At 36.4% G+C, this 12,380-nt stretch overlaps 1 protein-coding gene across 1 annotated transcript; it reads right to left on the bottom strand.

Moving 5' to 3' along the window:
• Window positions 1-3,230: 3,230 nt before the first annotated feature.
• On the bottom strand, window positions 3,231-11,523 carry sigirr (single immunoglobulin and toll-interleukin 1 receptor (TIR) domain). The gene is made up of 9 exons (XM_060887329.1): window positions 11,309-11,523; window positions 8,148-8,358; window positions 7,422-7,549; window positions 7,032-7,172; window positions 6,773-6,916; window positions 6,387-6,489; window positions 6,002-6,152; window positions 4,095-4,272; window positions 3,231-3,878 (listed from the first exon to the last, which is right to left on the bottom strand). Exons 1-9 carry the CDS (start codon window positions 11,367-11,369, stop codon window positions 3,712-3,714), a joined length of 1,284 nt encoding a protein of 427 aa, XP_060743312.1. The 5' UTR covers window positions 11,370-11,523; the 3' UTR covers window positions 3,231-3,711.
• Between the last annotated feature and the right edge of the window lie 857 nt (window positions 11,524-12,380).

The raw sequence follows: 12,380 nt of genomic DNA, 5'->3' as shown, positions 1-12,380 counted from the left end.
CATACCAGTCACTCTGCTTTATCCTACCCCACCTTTGTCTGACACACCTGTTTATGTATGACAAACTTTCCAGCAGTTGAGCTAGATTTTCTCACAGCCGTGTTGTATATCTCGCTTTCGACAGCCTTGTCTACTGTGCAAGAACTTCAGTGAAGCATGATGATTTATGTTTCATGCAAATTTGCACAAAAGTATCTTGACTGTTTATAATAATTGTTAAAAATGACACAGTATAATTTAATCGTTGCTCTATTGAACATATCTATATAGAACCTATACTATTGTTCCTATATTGGTTGACCCTTGTAACACTAGTATAACATTTTTGCTAACATACATTCAATAGTAATAATATGCAGTGACTCTTTGTCTCAGAAAACATTTTCATTAATCAGTGCTTTTAAAGAAAACATCGTGTTAATAATTTACCTGTTACCTTCTAAGTAACCCTTCTCATTCATCTCATCCATCTCCATCTCATCCATCTATATAAGAAAATCCTGAGTATGAAACAGGATGGATCGATGTCCATTACAGGGCTGACTAATCATTGCATGACTGTGATGTTTCTTTACTGTGGGATGTGGTAGCTCAGTGGTTCAGGTGTTCTACTGATTGGAAGGTCATTGGTTCGAATCCCAGGTCCACCAAGTTGCCACTACAGGGCCCCTGAGCAAGGCCCTTAACCCTCAATTGCTCAGGTGTATAAACTGAAATGAAAAAATGTAAGTCACTCTGGATAAGAGTGTCTGGTAAATGTAAATGTGCTGCACTTCTTCCCTCTCTTTCACTTCTCCTTTTCACCTCATTTACAGAGAGGGGAAATAAGTATTCAGACACTTTTGGTTTTGTCATATCTATTTCCAGTCAATTTATCCATTAAAAATTTAAACACATAATATCTTTTGTACTCTATACTTACAAATATGAACAAGGCTCTCCAAGCCTAGGAGGGTCCCACTGATGGGCACATAATACTCCATAAATTCTAAGCTGTCTTTATAGCTGATCCTTCTTTATCTAGCTGCCAATCATCAGCACTTTCACTGTCATGTCACTTGAATCACATCTCGATTGTAAAGTAAAGGCACAAGTATTAAATTTCAGTAATACTGAAATAAAGAACTAGCTAGAACTGTACTTGCAGTTGAGATGTATACATAAGGCACCAGTTTCAGTACTGGACAATACAGTTTTCAAAACTAGAATGATAAAACTAGATTTTTTTTCAACTCTTTTAGTGAAATATTTTGCCAGCGTTTCTGTGTTGTCTGAATGATACACACCTGACAGCCATATCACAAAGGCAGGTGTGACTATATTGTGCAAGCACCCTGAGGCAGTGGTCCAGCATGTTTTCTTCCTGCAAACAGGGCAACTGTAACAACAGATGCTGCCCAGTAAAACTAGAAAAAATGTTGGAAGAAAAATGTAAATATGAAAGAAAGGTGCAAAAACAAACAGAAGTCTTGAAGCATATTAACCTCCTTTACAAGGAAAAGAGGGCTGCCATATTATTTAAACCCTTAAGATGATCACACATACCAGTAGTGTTAATTTTGTCAGACGAGACGAAATATGTTCAACAACCTTTTTTTCATGACTAAGACGAGACGATGACAAGACTGCACCACTGTCCAAAAACGCTGACTAAATTAACATGCATTACTGTTGACAAAAAAAGACGAGACGAAAATGTTTTGTATAAAATAAAAGCTAAGAATACGCCTTTAAAATATTCACAATGAGTTCGCGGCTTCACGCTGTTTAGTGTGTGCGTAGAAACAATTCGTCCACTCGCCGCTCCTGAGCGCAAGTCCACCCCTGGTCTAGGCTTTTGGTGTTAAATTATATTTCCTGTCGCTGCGCAGGCTCTTTTATTGTACATGTCAGCTTATGTCCCGATGACCGGTCTTTGCATTACGATTAAAAGCAGTATCAATAAAGTAAAAAATGTGATGTGCAGTCAAGTTCGAGTGAAACATATGTGAAACACTTTTTTTACTGAAATGTTTATCAGTAATAATCTCAGTAATAATGTGTTATTTTAAAAAAAGACTACAATTTTTTGACTAAAACTAGACTAAAATTAAAAGACTTTTAGTCGACTAAAACTTGACTAAGATACCTTGAGTTTTCTTTTGACTAAAACTAGACTAAAATGACGAGACTTTTAGTCGAATAAAACTTGACTAACAAAAAAAGATATGTGAATGACTAAATATGACTAAAACTAACAAGGACATTTGGCACAAGACTAAGACTAAGACTAAATTAAAAATAGGTGACGAAATTAACACTACATACCAGAGCATAAAATCACATGCGCTGCTGGGGTTGGGCAAACAAGCTCTTGAAATAATCAGTTACCCATCAGATTAGACATTGTGTAGTCGTATTGTTGACATGTACAGGTCACTTGGGCAATACAGACAATAAATCTTAATATATCTGACAAATTAAATGTCTTCCCCTGGAAGCAATCCTACCATACTGGCATGTTTGTATTTCTATTTCGGCAGAAACTATGTCTGTGACCTTTACACAAGTGGTCCCACAGTGTGATTTCATAGCCATCACTAAAGCCAGACATATAAGTAAATTGTATCTCCAGCGAAACACAATATATGAGTTTGAAGCCAAAATATGTCCTGTTGTGGCTAAACCAAATATTAAAGCCAAAGATATTGGTGATAATGTGCCCAGACCATTCCTGTGTCCAGTGAAGTGCTATGCGTACATGAATTCCAGATTATGGGTCACTTACAAATTGAATGGTATTGAAATAACAATTGGTATAACAATTGGTAATATTCATGCTTTACAGTGCTGCCATCTTCAGGTTGAAATGGGCAACAATTGCATATGAAAATGTTGATAATGTCTGTTCATTATTTGCCTCATCATTTGAGGCAGAAAACGTGTTTACATTTGCAAGAATGGAAGTGATTAGTATCCAGTAGTTAGTATCCATTTAAAAGATTTTGTTGTTCATGCACTGCACATAACTAAACACAGGTACACACTGGCTTGCAGTGTCTAAAATGTAAAATAGAATTCAAATGAAGCCCCCCACACACTTCTACAATTGGTTCTTAAAAGTGAATATGTAAATCATTGAGGCAGCAGTTGACCTTTTAGGATTTGGTGTCTTGCTATAGTGTGCCATGCAGACTTGCACAAGTAACCTGAAATGGCCCTTTCACAACAAATGGCCCACACAATGAATATATTTGGAAATGTATTTAATTTAAGTATATACAAATATAAAATTTATATACATTAGCTAATATGAAATGTTAGCAACATGGTACACTTCAATGCTTTTGCAGTAACTTGTGTGAAAGACAAGATGCATAAAGGCAAACAAATAATTGTATACAATATTATTTTTTCTTGAACTAATGGCATAATCTACCAGAACTAACAGGTTAACCAGCTAGTAAATGTAATTTAAATTTAAATACATTTTATATAGAGATATTCAAAATGGCACAGATTCAGATTAAAGGGTAATGTCTTGGATGTTGTGAGCTAAGTTTAAACTCAGGCCTTTGCAAATGACTTGTGCTCATTTAATCTAGTCAAATCTAGCTTCCTTAAACAAATACGACTTTTTTAAACAAACAAAAAGTGACCAATAAAAGAGGCCAGAGCTTCTGCTCTGTACTCACTGGAGTGAAAGAGAAACAAGTCATGGATGCTCCAGGTTCAAACATCATCAGTAACCAGACAATAAAAATCTGTTCGAGCCTCGTAGCTCCGTGAGCCGAGGTCAGACACGTCAATCTCAGTGATTCTGGCTTCAGTTCCTGGACCAGAAGCTGGTGGGAGAGCTTGGTCCCTGGACATTGCTTTATAGATGGGGAATCGTAAGCCTATGGATCAGAGTAGTGAATTGATTATGATATATGGTCCCAAATCCAAAAAAAAAAAAAAAATTCAAAATGCTTTGTAAGGCTACTCATATGTAAGGAAAGTATAAGCTGCTGTTAAATAAAATGTAGCATATCTGGAAGCTATAGGACACACAAGACAAATTGGAAAATTGTGAGCAAGCAACAGACAAAACAACATTTTCTAAATTTTCTTACCCAGATCTCCTGCAGGGTCTGGATCAGGTCTGCAGTCCAGGTAGTCTGGCTCCAATGTGAGCATGGGGTCCCTATCCCCCTGGAGCAGAGTCTGAGGGTCTCCAGACAACTGAGTCTGGAACGCCACTTTACGGGGCATGGCCAAGGCTAGTGCTTTCCAAAATCCAGATGATGGCACCTGAGAGTGAGAAATAGTGTAGGTATATATTGAGTATTTGTAGGCATGATAGATCGGAAGCACTCTGAACAACTTGATATTTTACATCAGAGGGCCTCAAATCTTTTTAGTGTAGGGCCCTCTTTTGCAGATGGTGTCAGCTATTGCTGACTGTAACTACAAGACATATGCTACTGATCTGATCATAGTACAGTAATACCACGAGATACGAGTTTAATTAGTTCCGTGACCTTGCTCGTATCTTAAATTGCTCGTATCTCAAAGCAATTTCCCCCATTTAAATTAATTGAAATCCCATTAATCCGTTCCAGCTCGCAAAATTCCACTCCAGTTGTTTTGTTTATGTGTTTTGAATATGAAAAATGTACAGTACCTGTATTTATAAATGACAAATATTGTATAAAAACATACAGTAATAAAAGAGAATGTTAAAAAAATTAACTGTTTTTACTTTACGGAAGATGCGCACGGAGGTATTGAGGGAGGAGTAAACAGGCGGAGGAGTTAGGAGGAATTACACTTTCACTTTCGTTCACTATTGTACACTCTTAATGCTACTTTACACTTAAATGGAACTTAACTAAACTTCATTTAGAGCGGGGAGAGCAGCAACTAGAAAATAGAATAGACCCCCGTATAACAGAACCATTAATCATGCATAGAGTTAAAAATAGGAAAGGAAAATAATAAATGGATAAATAAATAATTAAATAATTAGAGAGAGAGAGGGAGAGAGAGAGAAAAATATGTGGAGATTTTTGACGTAAACTTGTACAACGAACACATGTTCTGGCATGGTGGAGTCGGGGTTGGAGGAGGGAGTTTAAATCGCAGCAGCAGCGAAGCGCTAGAGCGGCTCAATGAATGGGAATTTAAATGGTCGGGTAATATGGATGTCGTAACCGGATTGGTGCGCGTCGTGGGCAGCTGATTAACAGCTTGACGACGTGGCTTGCCAGAACTAACGCGATGTTTGATTTCTCTTAACTTAACTGAACTTAATTGCTACAATTTCTGTTTTCTTTACATTAATTTCGCTTAATTTTCTTCATCGCTTTTCTCTTCACTTGTTTTTGCTTTTTTTGTCACTCTTTCCTCACTAACATCTGCCGGTCGTTTTAATAAAAACCTGTCCGGTCGGCATATCAGATGCGGTGTAGTCGCACAAGTTCAAATTTTTTAACGGATCTGAAAAATTACAGATCCGCAGATGGTCGGCACCTCACGCAGCGCCTTTGCGACTGTTTATTGGCCGTCGTTTGTCATGTGCGATGGAAAGGCGGCTTTAACCGAGTGAGACGCGGGAAGCTGAGGCGGGGGAAACAGAGCACACGTGGTTGTTGGGGATCTTTGTTTCGGCGGCAGCGACTCGGATGCTCGTATCTCAAGGTAAAAAAATGGTCGAATCACAGCTCGTATCTCAAAAAATTCGTATGTCAAAGCACTCGTATCTCGAGGTATCACTGTACAACTAAAATATTAAAGGCACATGATGGCCTTGAACTGTGGTTGACTGGTACATATTTATAACAATAAGATCCGATATCTTTAGACATGTACAAACATGTACAATAGAAAATGTAGAGGCACAATTTCTTAGATATTTATGAGAACCACTGGTTTAAGAAAATTATTAGATAAGTGAATAGGAATAAACAGCAAAACGTTTAAAAATGGAATATAAATTTGTTTGTATAAACACTAAATTGTATATTGTGTGAGGGCTCACAACAGAATGTGCTCCCCAGATGAGAGTTGTGATTTGGGGCTGAAGATCTCGTAGTTGCTGGATGATGTCCACATTCACATGCTTCTGCTGAGACTGAAAGATGATGAAGATGGGCTTGTGAGACAGCTCCAGCAGGTGAAACATGCCCTGTCTAAAAGCAGACCAAAACCCCTTAGAAGTGAATAGATAGTACTGAGACAAAGCAGCAAGTTTTCTCTTCCACATTTAAAATAATACAAACAACTCAAATTCTCTATTTGATTCTTTGTTGACACTAACTGAAAAGGTCTATAAAAAAATCTTATTTTATTTTTAGTTACTAGCCATTATGAACTATTTTTTAGTTATGAGCCATTACATCCCATAAAAAGGCATTAATTCGTACCTGAAGTTGGTGGTGCACCACTCCTGCTGTACATAAGCCTGTGACAACACAACAATGAGCCGCCGACAGCGACTGATATTCATAAGCAACTCTGCAGATGGCTCTAAGGACACAACCCACACAAACTAATTTTCAGGAGCTGAGCAGAATAAAAAAGTATAAGAAAAAAACAACTTTTAAATATTCTGCGTAGTCATGGTACTGTTTAAAAAGCCAAAAATTCCTTGAAAAACAAAAACTACAAATACATTCTAAGAAAGTAATATTGACATTATTAAGTACTGCATAACTTCTAGTTATATGCACAATGAAAGTTATATCAAATTCCTGTCATAATTCAAAATCCAAAAATGCAAATGCTGTTATCACATGCCTGAGAGACATACCTGCTCCAGGAAGGATGTTTGTGTTGTTAAGGAGTAACTTATGCCCATACTTAGTCTCCAGATGAGGTTTCAGGATAAAATTTACAAACTTCTGGTCATTCTCATCATTTATATAAGAAATGTAGGCATCATAAATTTTGCCATCTGAGTTAAAAAAAAAAGGATCATGATTACTGACATACTGACGATTATGCAAGAGATGTAGACTTATATATACAGTATATATTTAGAAACTTATAATAACTAAGTGCAGTCTTACCATTGACTTCATAATCTCCATATGAGTTTTTATACCAGAGCTTGAAGTTGAGGTGGCATTTTGAATACACTACAGCAGCCAAGACTAACATTATGAACACAACCAGGGATGCCAGAACTGCCCCTGTGTGATTGGGGAAGACTGAGTGAAAAAAAATATGAATCATTATTACTGCATGTTTGCATATAGTCCAGTCACCTGGAAATGGAAAAAATGCTGATTATACAATGATAAGATGAATAACAAAGATCAATGCTGAAATAAATACAGTTCTTTAATTTGCATGCAGACTTTTGAAACACATTGTGTATATCCTTAAGAAACATGAAAGGTCATTATCAGCATCTGTCCTGGTCTATCACAATTCGCATAATGTCGAAAAGATCTTACTGGTTCTTTGAAGCCTGAAGGTGGTTGTACTGTTCCATATTTCACAAGTATAGAGACCAAAATCTGACTTTTCCTTCAAGTTCACAGTCACGACACTGCTCACCATCAACTGGTCTTCATCTGTGAACCTGTAAAGGTCAAAAGGGTTATTTTCACCTTGCATCTGTTCCATTCAGGAGAGCATTCCATAACAGCATATGTTAAACATGTGTGGTGAATGCTTAAAAAAGTACTTTCTGTTCATTAATGGTACAAGAATTGTCACATGTGCCCCTTTTCCACCAAGGCAGTTTGAGTGCTGGTTCAGAGCCAGAGCCTAATTTAAAATCAGTTCTTTCTTTTTTGACACCAAAAGCACCGGTTCTGAACCAGAAAAGATGGTTCTTAAGTAACACCAAAACATTGCTGGTCTAGACTTAAGAACCGCTTGCGTCAGGGGCTGGGGGCGGGGTTACCATGACCAACAAAACAAAAGAGAATGTCGTTAGCACCAATTTTAAATCAGGATTCCCCGCGTTTGGATGCCAATGTAGGTTCGCAAAGCCATGAGCATCAGCAGTGAAGCAACATCCATGACATAACACTTGGCCCTGTGATGGCTCTCTAGCCCATGGAAAGGCAAACCGGTTCTTAGAAGGCTAGCCAGTAGAACCAACTTTGAACCAGCACTAGCTCTGAACCAGCACCCGGTTCTTTCTGGAGGAAAGGGGGCAATGGTGCACTCACCACTCTGAGGTGTTCTGAGTGAAGGAACCAGGGCTGAGAAGAGGTTCTTCATCTTTGCTCCAACGCAGATGGGCAGATGGACATTCCGCCTCACTGTTGTTGTAGTGCATCAAAACTGTGCAGTTTAATTCAACACTGGAGCCTAGGCCTCCCCACACATCTGTCTCAGTGCTGCTGGGCACAAATCGCAATGTTCTGCTGCAAAGAGGTTCTGTATGGGAAGAATAGTACATGCATAGGTAATATACAGAATATACTGTACAAAATAAACAAACATTCCTTGCATAAGCAATATGAAATATGAGTTGACAGAAATGTACCAGTCCAGTGAAAATCTTTGTTTTTAGAGTTCCCATGTGGTACAACAGAAATCATTTATCATATAATATAATGCCATACTAGAGACACTAGTAAATTGTGGATGTCCATGAGCTCATGTGTCCAGATGAGAGACATTAGTGTCTTCCTCTGTTCCCAGCACTTTGAAAAATGTGTTGTTGGCTGGCTTCATTTGTCTCAGAAGAATTATGTGTTATCCTTAATGCTTTTGACTTGGTAGTTCATACTGTAGGAGAGAGCTGGCTGGAGGAGAAAGTGGAAATTGGCAGATGACCAAACTTGGTGTATTGGGTAGAGGATCTTGTATGTTTGGATTTATATAATGTTCGTTTTTTGTAAATAATTATTCATTTCATTTATTATTAAATCTTCCACTGTATGGTAGTTGTATATGGTAGAGGAGAACATACAGTACAAATTTCTAGGTCCATATACAGATTACAACAATGAGGTCTTTATTAGAATGGCCTGGAGATGGGTTATTTCAGCAGAACAAAGTGAAACATTATTCTCCTTAACAGGTGAGGATGATAAACTTCACCTCTCTCCAGACCTTCTTTTAATTTCAGTACTGTGCCCCATTCCGACACTGTGAACTAAACTATACTATCATTACTAATAGTAGAACTAATTAGTAATAGCACTAATCAGTAAAGCAGCAACAGTAAAGTAAGAATCAATATATGTTTGTTGGGGCTTTGTATACATTCAGCTACATACTTTATCACAGCCTGACCATAAGTATCACTATTTCTGGCAACTTTAAAAATAAACCAATAAAGGTATAAATCTCTAGTGTTAGCTTCATGCTGGGACTTTTTGGTGTCTTTTTGCAGAATAGGCAAAGTTTCTTTTTATCTGACTGTATGGCTAGATATCTTTCCCTTGCATATAATCTGTCTGGCTAATTTTCAATATATCATAACAACCTGACCACCAAAATGTTAAAATTTTGAATGACAATTGTTATGTCTGTGTCTGTGTTTTGCTTCTTCTTTTTTTTGTTTTCTCTCTCGTGCCATCTCTCTTCAGGTCCATCCTCCAATTATGTTAGATATGTATTAACATTCTTTTTGAATGAATAACCAATATTCTGGATCTTGATGTGTAACACCACTGGCACATTTCCAATACGATGTATTGTATTTTCTTAAATTCCCCCAATATTATTTTGCAGCAAGATTGATAGGTGTAGCTCTAATCTAATTTTATCCACAAGAAAAAAAAAAGTAAATTAATAACTTTAAAAAAAAAACTTAAAACCTAACTGATACTGCTCTGTAAGCTGACCATACACAGCTAGCTGACTGACAGTGTATTGTTTTGGGTGTTTTTCCTTATTTTTACACACTAGCTTTGGTTATACTGGATGAAACTTTAGAGTACATTAATCTCAATCTTTTACCTAATGCTGAGTAATTCACTACTGCGCAATAAAGTTTTTATTTTTATAACTGTAATTTGGTGGAATTTACAATAATAACAGCAGATAAATTCATTCTGATAGTCCCATCCCAAATCACATGCAACTTGGCACAACATTGTATGACAGATTTGTAAGACAGAGCCCACTCTTTTTTAAAGCATATTAAATCTCCACTCTCTTGAAGTATGATTATTTCGATTCATGCAAAATTAATCCTGTGATTAAAGTAGTATAATCTAGACTGTATACAGGTATATTGGGATCAGCTTTCTTAAAAAAAGCAGATTTAAAAAACTAACTAAATAACATACAACTTCTGATATTTTTCTGTGGCCCCCTTGGTGTCCCAATGATTGAGAGCCTGTGCTGTTTCATATGAGTACAAATGCAGTACAGATCAGTGGAACAAGAATACGGAAGTGTGTTTGCACAGCAAACATGAACTGAGCAGGCTTCAGTAACTTTCTAATAGATTTCCTTTCCCTGTTTCTGACCAGGGATCAGGTCACTATCCAAACAGTGTTGAGTTTTAAAGCTGGCTAAATGGATGTTATGACAGGTGTATGTGCTCATCTTATATTTTGATTCCAATACAAGAAGACAGTAGTCAGATATTAAAGATATGTAATTTACACGTTATAGGGAGCTGGTAGTCTCTTCCACATTTATAGATTTCAATATGAAATAAGCATTGAAAAGATGAGAAGCATGCACACAGAACTAAGCCTGTGTTTATTTGAATGTATTCAAAAAAGGGCTGAGGGCAGGCTGGATGGGAATAAAGAGGATAAACAGGAAAAATTCAATTGATCAGTAAATGCTTATGTCTTTAAAATTTTAACTAACAAAGAAACATCAATAGTAAACTTACTGACTAAAAGTGGTTCAAACCAGCCTGTTGACTTTTTAAGCTACCTCACCACTTGGGTGTATAATTGATTTGCTAACAACAATGACAACAGGTTTGACCAAACAAGCAAGTTATTCATGTACACATGAGTAGGAAGCATGTCAGTGAACTGTCGCTATTAAGTAGGCACTATTACAGTATTATAGTCTGATGTCTTTAAAAAAGCATAAATAAATAAATAATAATAATGTCATGATATCATTTAAACATATTGTGTGTGATTTTACATGTAGAATCCATCAGTCATTAATTATTTACAGCAGAGTTAACTAACATTCACCAGATACCAAGGTGCAAAGTTCATGTTGACACTTTTTCTATTTAAACAAACACATTAACTTACAAAATAACAAGAACGTAATGCACGACTTCATTTCCCTCACGTACTAGGTTTATTTTTGCACTTCAGGGAAATCTGACGTCGGGGGGGAAAAAAAAATCAACACATTCATATAAAATAGTACAGAAGAAAATCCTCAGTCTCACCTGCGATCACGACTGCAAACTGGATCCGTATTAAACACGTGAAAAGACTCATGTGGCCCATCGCTTCATAAGTCCTTCATTAAACGTTAAACAAAGTGAACTTTTCCGTCGTACTTGAGTCAAATACGTAAAACTGCGTATGCATATAGATGTGAAACAAGCCTTAAGTTGAATAAAAGCATACAATAGCTGAGATGCGCACAGGTTGCGCAGTGAAAGCGCAAAAAAAAAAAGTGGAACCGCGTGTCACGTGACACTCCACAGTACGTGTGGTGGCCTGGAAATACTCTTCATGAAGATTTCTACTGTAGTATATCAGTAAACACTATAATTTATACATACATACATACATACATACATATACTATAAATCTATATATATAGTATAAACTATAGTATATACTATAGCATATATAATACTATGTACTATACTATACTAGAGTTAATTTTTTCATGAACTATGTTTCTCTTTTGCAAATATCTCAACCAGAAGTAGCATTATAGCAAAATTCACCTTTACATTTATAACCTCTAATTTATATATTTAGGACACAGCATTACTTTTTTTATTACCAAGATTATGTTTAAAAAAAATAAAAATATATGATTTTGCAAGTCCTTTTTATATATTACGAGAATAAGGTTGAAATATTGTGGAATAAAGTAAAGTGATTAATAATTATGAAGAGGACAGTTCAAAAAATAATAATTACAACAATAAATATACAAATACAAATATATCTGCAGATCATAATTGCATTAAACTAACTGCTATCTTGAATCGTGTGCCTATCACTTTATATTTCCTTGTCATTGAACAAATAGACCTTTACTTTCACCCCTAATTTTGCCATAGAGTTTAACGCCAGAATAATACACAAGTGTTTAGCATAGTGTAGCAGCATTACTGTTATAAAAGCTTTAATTGCTTTACATTTTCTTGTAATTTACAAATTTCTCTTACTTTTAGCTTGACAGCTGGTTTTAACAAAGTGTTAACCAATGATGAGTCTTGAACTTGTAAAGGTGCTTCTGAGCCTCAAGACAGGTGCACCATAATTAAGGTACAAAAG

This window comes from Tachysurus vachellii, chromosome 14 (assembly GCF_030014155.1).
Source record: "Tachysurus vachellii isolate PV-2020 chromosome 14, HZAU_Pvac_v1, whole genome shotgun sequence".
NCBI lineage: Eukaryota > Metazoa > Chordata > Actinopteri > Siluriformes > Bagridae > Tachysurus > Tachysurus vachellii.
This window is presented reverse-complemented; position numbering and strand designations above follow the sequence as displayed.